Source organism: Oncorhynchus keta, chromosome 29 (assembly GCF_023373465.1).
Source record: "Oncorhynchus keta strain PuntledgeMale-10-30-2019 chromosome 29, Oket_V2, whole genome shotgun sequence".
In the NCBI taxonomy this organism is placed as follows: domain Eukaryota; kingdom Metazoa; phylum Chordata; class Actinopteri; order Salmoniformes; family Salmonidae; genus Oncorhynchus; species Oncorhynchus keta.
The window spans coordinates 8,923,618-8,939,555 of record NC_068449.1 but is presented as its reverse complement, the minus strand read 5'-3'; the positions used below and the strand labels follow the sequence as shown (position 1 = coordinate 8,939,555).

Sequence of the window (15,938 nt, the reverse complement as noted above, 5' to 3'; positions counted from 1 at the left end):
ATCTTTTCTAGGCCATTGTCGATAACAGGAAATACACAAGCCGTAGGCTACACCATAGCTCAAAGTGGCTACTTCGGGAATGTGTGCTTGAATGGGAAAAATTGTATGTTTCTAACATTTATGTTTGAGATTTAATTAATATATATATATATATATATATATATATATATATATATATATATATATATATATATATATATATATAAACTAGGCACATTATGGCATTCATTAACACAGGCGTCACTCAGATGTTAGTACGGTGTTGGTATCATGTCATGTCAGTCAGATGTTCAAAGCTCGGTAACAGCCACATTGTGGTTCTGTTGCCTAGGCTGAAATAAGTCTCTTATCACCCCACATAGCAGGTAGCTCAACGAGTCTGTCAAGTTGTCATGCGCACGCATCAGTTCTTCATGGTCGATTCATTTCAGGAGTTCATATTGTTTCTAGAAACGTTATTGTAGTATGTATATTCGCGCGCATGCATTGGGCTATAGAGATGTTTACGATGTAGCCTAACATACGCTGGTTTCAAGATATACAGAACGAAACGTGGAAGGAGCCACGCGCTCGGGTAAGCGCAAATGTTTTAGTAAATTTAGCTAATTCTAGGATCCACATTAACTTTTTGCTTGAAATGTCAAATATGTTTTGCATTTCTTTATTAGCCTACCTGTGAAAATGTTTATAAATATTTATTGTTTCAAAGTTTAAACAAATGTACACATGTCTAACATCTTTCATTGCATTAGTAATGAGTCTCTACTAGAGCCAGAGTTAAAGCTGCAATATGTAAATTCTTGGGCTACCCAAACAAATTCACATACTTATAGATCATAGTTATAGAGTTACCGATCTGTCATTCTCATTGAAAGCACATCTAAGAAGCGGTAGATATATTTTATGAAAAATAAGGTCCCACTATTGTTTGTAGAGAAACGCTATAAAGCGTTTTCCTATTGAAAAACGATATGCGGGAACAATAGAGGAAGAGAGGAGCATGTCAGGTCAGAGGCAGTAGAGATGAAAATGCATTATTGATAATGTGCATGAATTTTCCATAATGCTGTCCTGCCTGAGCATTCGAAATGGAACAAGTATTTTGGGTGTCAGGAAAAAATGTATGTGAGTAAAAAGTATATATTTTCTTTCGGAATGTAGTGGATTAAAAGTTGTAAAAACCAATAAATAGTAAATTAAAGTACAGATACCCCCAAAAAAATGACTTAAGTAGTACTTCAAAGTATTTTTGACTTAGTTCCTTTACACCACTGGTCATGTGTTAATGTTGCTGTTGTACGTTTACTATACTGTATTCTTTTTATTTATCTTATCAGACATGACACAATGGAAGTTCCGTCTGGAAAAATATATTATATTCTAACCTATTCTAATCTAGGGCTGTAACAGGCTTCTTTTTCATGTCAAGTATGAATGAGTGTGAATATTTCACATATTACGTCTTTATTGTCCTTTTTCTTGAAAATAGTGTGGAATTTACTGTAACCAGGACCATGTTTAGTGATGTAGTTCATCCAGAATGTGCGAATCCCATACTATGGAACTGGCCAGGGTAAATTCAGTTCAATCTCCCTTTCCTCTTGGTCTCAGTGGCTTCCCATTCCTAAGTGAATGACACTAGGGTGACAAAATAGTTATATAACATTTGGCAAAGCACCAGTCAAGATAGCATGTCATGTCATATAATAATATCGATATATATATATAAGATAATATAATATATGCCATTAAGCAGATGTTTTTATCCAAAGTGACTTACAGTCATGTGTGTTTTACAGTCATACATTTGATGTATTGGTGGCCCCGGGAATGTTGTATCATATCATCAATTATGTCGCACCATTTACATGACCTTGCTAAGAAATGCAATGTAAAGCCACCAAGTAGGGTTTCTGAAGACTTCATGAAATCTCTATAAAGATTTCTAACCTCATTTGTTGTTAATATAAAGTGGCACTCCTTTTTGTTATTGTCTGCTATACTAATGACATTAGTCTAGATGTGACTGGAAATATGGTCATCAACCAGCAATCATCATAAACAAAGCGCAGTTACCATGTCGGAAATGTCTGACAAGCATGTGAATGCGGCACGTGTTGCTGCTTAATAGCAGACCAGAAAAGGCTAAGACACTTCCTGTATGTGTCATAGTTGATGTGTGTGTTATGGTTTCTATAGATACAACTGTATTTTATTTAGATTTTACAGTAAGTTGTGAAACTCTCAAATATGGATTCAGTGAATCAACAACTGCACAGACTGGATAGGGATATAGCTATTCATTTCACCTGACAGCGACAATAGACATGTCCAGAGTCCTCCTACTGACTACAGTTGTACCAAAGTGAACATGACAGAGTGATTCTTGAAATATGAGTCTAATATGAAATATTTTTCTCACAGAGGGAGTTGCTTGCTTTAGCAGAACCAACAGTGGAGTCGACCATGGAGATGGAAGAGGACATGACAGTGAACACGACAGTGAACATATCGACAGTCGATAAAATAACCTTTCTGGACTCTGAGTTCCGTTACACCCTCTTCCCAGTGTTTTATGGTGTTGTGTTCGTCCTTGGTCTGATAGCCAACAGTTACGTGCTGTTCGTGCTGCAGCGCCTGCGCAACGCCAAGGCCATGAATGAGATCCGCATCTACATGGCCAACCTGACTGTTGCCGACCTCCTCTTCGTGTGCGCCCTCCCCTTCTGGATTGGCTACTACCACCACCGCGGTGACTGGCGCTACGGCGACTTCCTGTGCCGCGTCACCGGCGCGTTCTTCTTCATCAACACCTACTGCTCCATCCTCTTCCTCGCCGCCATCAGCGTCAACCGTTACTGGGCCATCACACGCCCGCTGGATGCCGCCTCGTCTGACCATTGGCGCCGCGGGGTGGCCATCACGGCGGTCATCTGGGCGCTCACTCTGTCCATGTCCGTGCCATACCTCTTGGAGACGGGCATCCAGGTGGATGACGGCAACGTGTCGCGCTGCTTTGAGGGCTACCACGACAAGACTGACGACGAGAAGCGGACTGTGGCCACCACCCACCTCATCATCGTGGGGTGCTTCATCTTGGTCTTCTTCCTCGTAGTAATCTGTAACCTGCTCATCGCCCGTGCCCTGCTCACCCAGTCCCCTACCCAGACTCGGGGCTCCAGTTCATCCCAGCTCCGGGGGGTGAAGGGCCAGGCCCTGCAGATGCTGTGTGCCGTGGTGGGGGTGTTTGTGGTGTGCTTCCTCCCCCACCATGTGGTCCAGGGCCCCTGGACTCTGGCTGTACTGGATATCAAGGAGGGCTGGGGCAGAATGGACTGGGGCCAGCGGACCAGGCAGTGGCTTAACGATGCCCACCAAGTCACCTTGATGCTGATGGGGCTCAACTGCCTCCTGGACCCTGTAGTGTACTGCTTCGCCACCAGGAAGTTCCGCCTGTACATCAAGGACAATCTGAAAAAGGTGGGGAGGGGCAAAGGATGCTCGGAAACAGCCATCACACACATTTCTATGGTGGAGTGCAAGAATGTGAGCCAGCGGCTCCATAGCGAACAGCAGCAGCTGAAGGTTTAAATCTCTAGATGACATGGTATTGTAGATATTGTGTCTAATGCTAATGCTGTTGTTAGTAACCACATCCTCAGAATGCTTCATTCCATCACACCCACACCTAACAATGAACACATAGTGCAGAACATGCACTCTGCTATGTAGCCTCATGTTCATTCAGACACATCACATGAACAGATGCACCACCACACAGCCCCACCCAGAGTGTGGTTCCCCTCTAGATTTCCTTCCTGTAGGGATTTGTCCTGGCCACTGTGCCAGCTATAATCAGTGCTTTAAATAATCTTTGGACCATTGATTCTTTGTTTTCACATTTCAGATGTACTGTACATTGTATCTCACAATGTATCTCACACTTTGTTATTGTGACTTCAATTTAATCATGTTTCTTCCTGTTCTTCTAGTGTAATCAGAGAAGAAAAGCAGAGGTTTTATAGGGAACAGGAGCTTCTATAAAGGATTGCAAAATAGCTCTACAAACTCAGTCCCAAGCCACTAGACTAGATCCTTAGATAAAATGGATATCAAATTACATTTTAAATATCACATGCACTGAATGCAACAGGTGTAGGTATACCTTAGAGTGAATTGCTTACTTACAAGCCCTTAACCAACAATAGTCCTACCACTGTTGGAGCCTTCTAAATTGGGTGCTGAACAATAGTCCTACCACTGTTGGAGCCTTCTAAATTGTGTGCTGAACAATAGTCCTACCACTGTTGGAGCCTTCTAAATTGGGTGCTGAACAATAGTCCTACCACTGTTGGAGCCTTCTAAATTGGGTGCTGAACAATAGTCCTACCACTGTTGGAGCCTTCTAAATTGTGTGCTGAACAATAGTCCTACCACTGTTGGAGCCTTCTAAATTGTGTGCTGAACAATAGTCCTACCACTGTTGGAGCCTTCTAAATTGTGTGCTGAACAATAGTCCTACCACTGTTGGAGCCTTCTAAATTGTGTGCTGAACAATAGTCCTACCACTGTTGGAGCCTTCTAAATTGTGTGCTGAACAATATCAAATCAAATCAAATCAAATGTATTTATATAGCCCTTCGTACATCAGCTGATATCTCAAAGTGCTGTACAGAAACCCAGCCTAAAACCCCAAACAGCAAACAATGCAGGTGTAAAAGCACGGTGGCTAGGAAAAACTCCCTAGAAAGGCCAAAACCTAGGAAGAAACCTAGAGAGGAACCGGGCTATGTGGGGTGGCCAGTCCTCTTCTGGCTGTGCCGGGTAGAGATTATAACAGAACATGACCAAGATGTTCAAATGTTCATAAATGACCAGCATGGTCGAATAATAATAAGGCAGAACAGTTGAAACTGGAGCAGCAGCACAGTCAGGTGGACTGGGGACAGCAAGGAGCCATCATGTCAGGTAGTCCTGGGGCACGGTCCTAGGGCTCAGGTCCTCCGAGAGAGAGAAAGAAAGAGAGAATTAGAGAGAGCATATGTGGGGTGGCCAGTCCTCTTCTGGCTGTGCCGGGTGGAGATTATAACAGAACGTGGCCAAGATGTTCAAATGTTCATAAATGACCAGCATGGTTGAATAATAGTAAGGCAGAACAGTTGAAACTGGAGCAGCAGCATGGCCAGGTGGACTGGGGACAGCAAGGAGTCATCATGTCAGGTAGTCCTGGGACATGGTCCTAGGGCCCAGGCCAGTTGAAACTGGAGCAGCAGCATGGCCAGGTGGACTGGGGACAGCAAGGAGTCATCATGTCAGGTAGTCCTGGGGCATGGTCCTAGGGCTCAGGTCCTCCGAGAGAGAGAAAGAAAGAGAGAAGGAGAGAATTAGAGAATGCACACTTAGATTCACACAGGACACCGAATAGGACAGGAGAAGTACTCCAGATATAACAAACTGACCCTAGCCCCCGACACATAAACTACTGCAGCATAAATACTGGAGGCTGAGACAGGAGGGGTCAGGAGACACTGTGGCCCCATCCGAGGACACCCCGGACAGGGCCAAACAGGAAGGATATAACCCCACCCACTTTGCCAAAGCACAGCCCCCACACCACTAGAGGGATATCTTCAACCACCAACTTACCATCCTGAGACAAGGCCGAGTATAGCCCACAAAGATCTCCGCCACGGTACAACCCAAGGGAGGGGGGCGCCAACCCAGACAGGCCGACCACAACAGTGAATCAACCCACCCAGGTGACGCACCCCCCAGGGACGGCACGAGAGAGCCCCAGCAAGCCAGTGACTCAGCCCCGTAACAGGGTTAGAGGCAGAGAATCCCAGTGGAAAGAGGGGAACCGGCCAGGCAGAGACAGCAAGGGCGGTTCGTTGCTCCAGAGCCTTTCCGTTCACCTTCCCACTCCTGGGCCAGACTACACTCAATCATATGACCCACTGAAGAGATGAGTCTTCAGTAAAGACTTAAAGGTTGAGACCGAGTTTGCGTCTCTGACATGGGTAGGCAGACCGTTCCATAAAAATGGAGCTCTATAGGAGAAAGCCCTGCCTCCAGCTGTTTGCTTAGAAATTATAGGGACAATTAGGAGGCCTGCGTCTTGTGACCGTAGCGTACGTGTAGGTATGTACGGCAGGACCAAATCAGAGAGGTAGGTAGGAGCAAGCCCATGTAATGCTTTGTAGGTTAGCAGTAAAACCTTGAAATCAGCCCTTGCTTTGACAGGAAGCCAGTGTAGAGAGGCTAGCACTGGAGTAATATGATCAAATTTTTTGGTTCTAGTCAGGATTCTAGCAGCCGTATTTAGCACTAACTGAAGTTTATTTAGTGCTTTATCCGGGTAGCCGGAAAATAGAGCATTGCAGTAGTCTAACCTAGAAGTGACAAAGCATGGATTAATTTTTCTGCATCATTTTTGGACAGAAAGTTTCTGATTTTTGCAATGTTACGTAGATGGAAAAAGCTGTCCTCGAAATGGTCTTGATATGTTCTTCAAAAGAGAGATCAGGGTCCAGAGTAACGCCGAGGTCCTTCACAGTTTTATTTGAGACGACTGTACAACCATTAAGATTAATTGTCAGATTCAACAGAAGATCTCTTTGTTTCTTGGGACCTAGAACAAGCATCTCTGTTTTGTCCGAGTTTAATAGTAGAAAGTTTGCAGCCATCCACTTCCTTATGTCTGAAACACATGCTTCTAGCGAGGGCAATTTTGGGGCTTCACCATGTTTCATTGAAATGTACAGCTGTGTGTCATCCGCATAGCAGTGAAAGTTTACATTATGTTTTCGAATAACATCCCCAAGAGGTAAAATATATAGTGAAAACAATAGTGGTCCTAAAACAGAACCTTGAGGAACACCGAAATTTACAGTTGATTTGTCAGAGGACAAACCATTCACAGAGACAAACTGATATCTTTCCGACAGATAAGACCTAAACCAGGCCAGAACATGTCCGTGTAGACCAATTTGGGTTTCCAATCTCTCCAAAAGAATGTGGTGATCGATGGTATCAAAAGCAGGACTAAGGTCTAGGAGCACGAGGACAGATGCAGAGCCTCGGTCCGATGCCATTAAAATGTCATTTACCACCTTCACAAGTGCCGTCTCAGTGCTATGATGGGGTCTAAAACCAGACTGAAGCATTTCGTATACATTGTTTGTCTTCAGGAAGGCAGTGAGTTGCTGCGCAACAGCCTTCTCTAAAATCTTTGAGAGGAATGGAAGATTCGATATAGGCCGATAGTTTTTTATATTTTCTGGGTCAAGGTTTGGCTTTTTCAAGAGAGGCTTTATTACTGCCACTTTTAGTGAGTTTGGTACACATCCAGTGGATAGAGAGCCGTTTATTATGTTCAACATAGGAGGGCCAAGCACAGGAAGCAGCTCTTTCAGTAGTTTAGTTGGAATAGGGTCCAGTATACAGCTTGAAGGTTTAGAGGCCATGATTATTTTCATCATTGTGTCAAGAGATATAGTACTAAAACACTTGAGCGTCTCTCTTGATCCTAGGTCCTGGCAGAGTTGTGCAGACTCAGGACAACTGAGGTTTGGAGGAATACGCAGGTTTAAAGAGGAGTCCGTAATTTGCTTTCTAATAATCATAATCTTTTCCTCAAAGAAGTTCATGAATTTATCACTGCTAAAGTGAAAGTCATCCTCTCTTGGGGAATGCTGCTTTTTAGTTAGCTTTGCCACAGTATCAAAAAGGAATTTCGGATTGTTCTTATTTTCCTCAATTAAGTTAGAAAAATAGGACGATCGAGCAGCAGTAAGGGCTCTTCGGTACTGCACGGTACCGCCCTTCCAAGCTAGTCGGAAGACTTCCAGTTTGGTGTGGCGCCATTTCCATTCCAATTTTCTGGAAGCTTGCTTCAGAGCTCGGGTATTTTCTGTGTACCAGGGAGCTAGTTTCTTATGAGACATTTTTTTTGTTTTTATGGGTGCAACTGCATCTAGGGTATTGCGCAAGGTTAAATTGAGATCCTCAGTTAGGTGGTTAACGGATTTTTACATTTACATTTACATTACATTTAAGTCATTTAGCAGACGCTCTTATCCAGAGCGACTTTTTGTCCTCTGGCGTCCTTGGGTAGGCAGAGGGAGTCTGGAAGGGCATCAAGGAATCTTTGTGTTGTCTGTGAATTTATAGCACGACTTTTGATGTTCCTTGGTTGGGGTCTGAGCAGATTATTTGTTGCAATTGCAAACGTAATAAAATGGTGGTCCGATAGTCCAGGATTATGAGGAAAAACATTTAGATCCACAACATTTATTCCATGGGAGAAAACTAGGTCCAGCGTATGACTGTGACAGTGAGTAGGTCCAGAGACATGTTGGACAAAACCCACTGAGTCGATGATGGCTCCAAAAGCCTTTTGGAGTGGGTCTGTGGACTTTTCCATGTGAATATTAAAGTCACCAAAAATTAGAATATTATCTGCAATGACTACAAGGTCTGATAGGAATTCAGGGAACTCAGTGAGAAACGCTGTATATGGCCCAGGAGGCCTGTAAACAGTAGCTATAAAAAGTGATTGAGTAGGCTGCATAGATTTCATGACTAGAAGCTCAAAAGACGAAAACGTCATTTTTTTTTTTTTTTTGTAAATTGAAATTTGCTATCGTAAATGTTAGCAACACCTCCGCCTTTGCGGGATGCACGGGGGATATGGTCACTAGTGTAGCCAGGAGGTGAGGCCTCATTTAACACAGTAAATTCATCAGGCTTAAGCCATGTTTCAGTCAGGCCAATCACATCAAGATTATGATCAGTGATTAGTTCATTGACTATAATTGCCTTTGAAGTAAGGGATCTAACATTAAGTAGCCATATTTTGAGATGTGAGGTATCATGATCACTTTCAGTAATGACAGGAATGGAGGTGGTCTTTATCCTAGTGAGATTGCTAAGGCGAACACCGCCATGTTTAGTTTTGCCCAACCTAGGTCGAGGCACAGACACGGTCTCAATGGTGATAGCTGAGCTGACTACACTGACTATGCTAGTGGCAGACTCCACTATGCTGGCAGGCTGGCTAATAGCCTGCTGCCTGGCCTGCACCCTATTTCATTGTGGAGCTAGAGGAGTTAGAGCCCTGTCTATGTTGGCAGATAAGATGAGAGCACCCCTCCAGCTAGGATGGAGTCCGTCACTCCTCAGCAGGTCAGGCTTGGTCCTGTTTGTGGGTGAGTCCCAGAAAGAGGGCCAATTATCTACAAATTCTATCTTTTGGGAGGGGCAGAAAACAGTTTTCAACCAGCGATTGAGTTGTGAGACTCTGCTGTACAGCTCATCACTCCCCTAACTGGGAGGGGGCCAGAGACAATTACTCGATGCCGACACATCTTTCTAGCTGATATGCACGCAGAAGCTATGTTGCGCTTGGTGATCTCTGACTGTTTCATCCTAACATCGTTGGTGCCGACGTGGATAACAATATCTCTATACTCTCTACACTCGCCAGTTTTAGCTTCAGCCAGCACCATCTTCAGATTAGCCTTAACGTCGGTAGCCCTGCCCCCGGGTAAACAGTGTATGATCGCTGGATGATTCGCTTTAAGTCTAATACTGCGGGTAATGGAGTCGCCAATGACTAGAGTTTTCAATTTGTCAGAGCTAATGGTGGGAAGCTTCGGCGTCTCAGACCCCGTAACGGGAGGAGTAGAGACCAGAGAAGACTCGGCCTCTGACACCGACCCGCTGCTTAATGGGGAGAACCGGTTGAAAGTTTCTGTCGGCTGATTGAGCGACACCGGTTGAGCGTTACTACAGAATTTCCTTCCAGAAACCGTGAGAAAGTTGTCCGGCTGCGGGGACTGTGCCAGGGGATTTATACTACTATCTGTACTTACTGGTGGCACAGACGCTGTTTCATCCTTTCCTACACTGAAATTACCCTTGCCTAATGATTGCGTCTGAAGCTGGGCTTGCAGTACAGCTATCCTCGCCGTAAGGCGAGCACAGCGGCTGCAATTAGAAGGCATCATGTTAATATTACTACTTAGCTTCGGCTGTTGGAGGTCCTGACGAATCGTGTCCAGATAAAGCGTCCGGAGTGAAAAAGTTGAGGAAAAAATAAATAAATATATGAACGGTAATTAAAAAGTGAAACCCGTAAAGTTATCAGGTAGCAAAATAGGTTGGCAACAAAACGCACAGCAATTCGAAAACAAGCCTGCAAGTTGTGACCGGAAATTACGTGATGCTAGAAAAAGACAATAGTCCTACCACTGTTGGAGCCTTCTAAATTGGGTGCTGAACAATAGTCCTACCACTGTTGGAGCCTTCTAAATTGGGTGCTGAACAATAGTCCTACCACTGTTGGAGCCTTCTAAATTGGGTGCTGAACAATAGTCCTACCACTGTTGGAGCCTTCTAAATTGGGTGCTGAACAATAGTCCTACCACTGTTGGAGCCTTCTAAATTGGGTGCTGAACAATAGTCCTACCACTGTTGGAGCCTTCTAAATTGGGTGCTGAACAATAGTCCTACCACTGTTGGAGCCTTCTAAATTGTGTGCTGAACAATAGTCCTACCACTGTTGGAGCCTTCTAAATTGGGTGCTGAACAATAGTCCTACCACTGTTGGAGCCTTCTAAATTGGGTGCTGAACAATAGTCCTACCACTGTTGGAGCCTTCTAAATTGGGTGCTGAACAATAGTCCTACCACTGTTGGAGCCTTCTAAATTGTGTGCTGAACAATAGTCCTACCACTGTTGGAGCCTTCTAAATTGTGTGCTGAACAATAGTCCTACCACTGTTGGAGCCTTCTAAATTGGGTGCTGAACAATAGTCCTACCACTGTTGGAGCCTTCTAAATTGGGTGCTGAACAATAGTCCTACCACTGTTGGAGCCTTCTAAATTGTGTGCTGAACAATAGCTGGTCGTGAGCAAGGAATTTAAAAAAATCCTTGTTCTTGAGCACCTAATATGGACACATTAATAACAATAAGCTTTTTAGGATGCTGGCTCTCCGTAAAGTTCATGCATTTTGTGAAAAGCTAACCAACCATATTGCCAAATGAGCTATGCAGGATTGCGTTGATTTTAGCCTACAGATTATTTTAGCCTACCCTCACATGTGGTACGATGTGAAATTGTATATGTTTTGTAAGATTGCAAATTAAATACTGTGAGGCAAAAAGTACTTTCGGTCACACTTTTATTTGGACAGTCTGGATAACCCATCTAGAGATTCTGTACATACTATGAATAAACTATCTGTTGATAAGAAATTGCTTGCTAATGTTACGCTTATGGTTAGAATAAGTGTTAGCTTAAGGGTTAAGGTTAGGTTAAGGGTTATGTTTAAGGGTTAAGGTTAGGATAAGGGTTATGTTTAAGGGTTAAGGTTAGGATAATGGTTATGTTTAAGGGTTAAGGTTAGGATAAGGGTTATGTTTAAGGGTTAAGGTTAGGATAAGGGTTATGTTTAAGGGTTAAGGTTAGGATAAGGGTTATGTTTAAGAGTTAAGGTTAGGATAAGGGTTATGTTTAAGGGTTACGGTTAGGATAAGGGTTATGTTTAAGGGTTAAGGTTAGGATAAGGGTTATTTACATTTACATTTAAGTCATTTAGCAGGTTATGTTTAAGATTAGGGTTAAATGCTAGTGGATAGTTGAAATGTTAGTGATATTATTGTTACAGCTACTTATAGCACAGAATCAGGGAATAATACACTTCACTGCCCTTTTTAAGAGGCTGGTAACCATGTGATGAACTTGATGACTTCTCAACCGCCAGCTACTGAAGTATTAACAGAGACGTGAGGGTTATGGAGTTAATAGACCTCTGGTATAAATGTTGCAGTAACTGCAACTCTATGTTTTTGATGCATTTAAAACATATTGTGTAATACGCTGTACTGCATTCTCAATGTAAATATGATTTAACAGATACATTACAGTTCAAAAGTTTGGGGTCACTTAGAAATGTCCTTGTTTTTGAAAGAAAATCTAATTTTAAAATAACAACAAGTTGATTTGAAATACAGTGTAGACATTGGTAATGTTGTAAATGACTATTGTAGCTGGAAACGGCAGATTTTTTATGGAATATCTACATATTATGAGCAGCCATCACTCCTGTGTTCCAACGGCACGTTGTGTCAGCTAATCCAAGTTGATGTTGGCCTACAAGGCCAGCATCCCAGAGTCACCTCTTCATTGTTGACATTGAGACTGGGGTTTTACGGGTACTATTTAATGAAGCTGTCAGTTGAGGACTTGTGAGGCGTGTCCAACTAGTCCAAAAAAGGCCTGTTTTATTGCTTCTTTAATCAGGACAACAGTTTTCAGCGGTGCTAACATAATTGCAAAAGGGTATTCTAATGATCAATTATCCTTTGAAAATTATAAACTTGGATTAGCTAACACAATGTGGCATTTGAACACAGGAGTGACGGTTGCTGATAATGGGCCTCTGTGCACCTATGTAGATATTCCATTAAACATCAACCGTTTCCAGTCTCAATAGTCATTTACAACATTACCAATGTCCACACTGTGTTTCTGATCAATTTCTTTCAAAAACAAGGACATTTCTATGTGGCCCCAAACTTTTGAACGGTAGTGTATATTGTTGTTGAAATGCCTGTTTTTTGTTTCACAATATTTCTTTAATTCAAAGCTTCCATTAAAAGATTCCCGAGAAATATCACATCAGCTTGTTTTTTTTTGTATGTGTTTTTAAATTGAACCTTTATTTAACTAGGCAAGTCAGTTAAGAACAAATCATTATTTACAATGACGGCCTACCCCGGCCAAAACCGGACAACGCTGGGCCAATTGTGTGCTGCCCTATTGGACTCCCAATCATGGCCGGATGTGATACAGCGTGGATGAATGCAGACAAACAAGAAAAAGAAGACTTTTCAAACCTCTTTACTTTTTAGAGATCAAGTCTAGCTTCTCTTTAAATATGAAACAATCTAACTCTCTTAAGGACAGTTTCTCTGACACAGGTTAAACATAGTCCTGGATGAAAAATCATGTTCAATAGAGTATCTCTTGAAAGAGTTTTTAAGTCCAGGACTATGTTTAATCTGTGTCTGGGAAACTGCCCCACAGTGTTTTAGAATGAGCAAAGGAGGATTTAACTAAAGAATATTGACATAAGATGGCGCCGATACAGATGGCAGCTAAGCTCAAGTCCTTAGGAAACTGTGCAGTATTTTGTTTTTATGTATTATGTCTTACATTGTTAGCCCAGAAAACCTTAAGTGTTATTACATACAGCCAGGAAGAACTATTGGATATCAGAGAGACGTCAACTAACCAGCACAACCAGCACTACGACCAGGAAGACAACTTTCCCAAAGAGGATCCTCTGTCTGCAGTTCCTAGGGCATTTGAATTGATTCCAGAGGCCGACCCAAAACAACACCGTCAGAGGAGAGGGTGCCGGAGCGGTCCTCTAGTGGGGCTTCAGATGTGCGCACACCACCCACTGCTTCCGAGGATATTACTCGTTAGTGTCCAGTCCCAAGTTAACAAAGTCGACAAAATTGGGGCAAGAGTTGCTTTCCAAAGAGATATCCGGGATTGTAACATACTCTGTTTCACGGAGACATGGCTAGCTGGGGACATGCCGTTGGAGTTCCTACAACCAACAGGATTTTCAGTGCATCACACCAACAGGAACAAAGGGCAGGGTAAGAAGAAGGGCAGGGATGTATGTTTCATGATTAACGGCTCATGGTGTAATTGTAACAACATACAAGAACTCAAGTCCTTTTGTTCACCTGACCTAGAATTCCTCACAATGAAATGCCGACCATATTATCTATATATAAAAAAAATATATATATTTATATATATATATATATATTTATATATATATATATATTATCTCCCAGGAGAACTCTCCTCGGTTATCATCACAGCCATGTATATCTCCCCGTAAGCGGATACCAAGACGGCCATCAAGGACCTTCACTGGACTTTATGCAAACTGGAAACCATATATCCCGTGGCTGCATTTATTGTACCTGGGGATTTTAACAAAGCTAATCTGAGAACAAGGCAATCTAAATTCTATGAGCATATCGATTGCAGTACACAAGCGAGTAACACTTTCGACCACTGCTACTCTAACATCCGCAACGCATTTATTTTATTTTTTATTTCACCTTTATTTAACCAGGTAGGCTAGTTGAGAACAAGTTCTCATTTGCAACTGCGACCTGGCCAAGATAAAGCATAGCAGTGTGAACAGACAACACAGAGTTACACATGGAGTAAACAATTAGCAAGTCAATAACACAGTAGAAAAAAATGGACAGTCTATATACAATGTGTGCAAAAGGCATGAGGAGGTAGGCGAATAATACAATTTTGCAGATTAACACTGGAGTGATAAATGATCAGATGGGCATGTACAGGTAGAGATATTGGTGTGCAAAAGAGCAGAAAAGTAAATAAATAAAAACAGTATAAAAACAGTATGGGAATGAGGTAGGTGAAAAAGGGTGAGCTATTTACCTATAGACTATGTACAGCTGCAGCGATCAAGGCCCTCCCCTCCTTTTGGCAAATCTGACCATGTCTCCATATTGTTGCTCCCCTCCTATAGGCAGAAACTAAAACAGGAAGTGCCCGTGCTAGGTCTATCCAATGCTGGTCTGACCAATTGGATTACACGCTTCAAGATTGCTTCGATCACGTGGACTGGGATATGTTCCGGGTAGCCTCAGACAATAACATTGACGTATATGCTGACTCTGTGAACAAGGAGATGTTGTACCCACTGTGCCTATTAAAACCTTCCCGAACCAGACACCATGGATTGATGGCAGCTTTCCTGCAAAACTGAAAGCATGTGCCACCGCATTTAATCATGGCATGGCGACTGGAAACATGACCGAATACAAACAGCGTAGTTATTCCCTCCGTAAGGCAATCAAACAAGCAAAGTGTCACTTTATAGACAAAGTGGAGTCGCAATTCATCTCTTCAAACACGATACGTATATGGCAGGGTCTGCAGTCAATCACGGATTACAAAAAGATAACCAGCCCCGTCGCAGACATTGATATCTTGCTCACAGACAAATTAAACAACTTCTTTGCACATTCTGAGGACAATACAGTGCCACACCAGCTGGATACAGGTGTGTTTACAGACATTCAATCAATCTCTATCCCAGTCTGCTGTACCCACATGCTTCAAGATGGCCACCATTGTTCCTGTTCCAAAAAAGGGTTATCCTATGGGGACAGACAAAGATCCCTTTTGGAACCCTTTTCGTAAGAGTTTCGTCTGGATCTGTAATCTGTGTTTATTTGAGTAACACAAAGTAGTTTATCATGTCCCCTCCTATCTTCCTAGAGGGACTCTCCAATGTGTTGGTGTCATCCACACCCAAGGACCTAGTCACATGGAGGGGCAGAGTGTCATCCTGTACTGTCAAGCCACCTCCCAACCCCACCCCCCTCTGTTGTCTGGAGCTGGAGCAGGTTGGATGAGCAGGGTGGGTGGCAGGAGGTGGGCATCGGGTGAGAGCTGACCCTGAGCATAGCAAAGAAGAGTGGGCAGTACTTTTGCCAGGCTTACAGCAACATCTCTTCCCTGACGCAGCAGCAACAAAGCCCCTCCCACACAGTCTATATCGTCTACTTCCCCATGACTGGTAATCTACTCATCAATCACAACATCCACCTTATTTCTCATATGAGTCCAACACATTTAACTTTCTCTCAGCTCAAGATGGGGGAACAGCTCAGTTTGAGGAAATGATGAACGATAATGAGATTTGTTCCATTAGTAGAGAACTGAGCTGATGACGATGATGTGTGTTAATGGTGGTGTGATAGTGACAATGTACCAAAAGAAAAGATAATGTACTGGGATGGTCCCTCTCACATTGTCAAATAAAATAAAATAAAATGTTATTGGTCATATACACATTGTTAG

The 15,938-nt window shown here is 42.9% G+C and overlaps 1 protein-coding gene across 1 annotated transcript; it reads left to right on the top strand.

Annotated features, from left to right (window-relative positions):
• The first annotated feature begins 401 nt into the window (after window positions 1–401).
• LOC118362016 (platelet-activating factor receptor-like) lies at window positions 402–5,704 on the top strand. Its single transcript, XM_035742229.2, has 2 exons — window positions 402–574; window positions 2,425–5,704. The coding sequence occupies exon 2, from the start codon at window positions 2,467–2,469 to the stop codon at window positions 3,589–3,591; it is 1,125 nt and encodes a 374-aa protein (XP_035598122.2). The 5' UTR covers window positions 402–574; window positions 2,425–2,466; the 3' UTR covers window positions 3,592–5,704.
• The last annotated feature ends 10,234 nt before the right edge of the window (window positions 5,705–15,938 follow it).

Bases quoted from the DNA above. Each gene is read 5' to 3' on its own strand.
- LOC118362016 (XM_035742229.2), top strand. From the start codon at position 2,467: ATGGAGATGGAAGAGGACATGACAGTGAACACGACAGTGAACATATCG.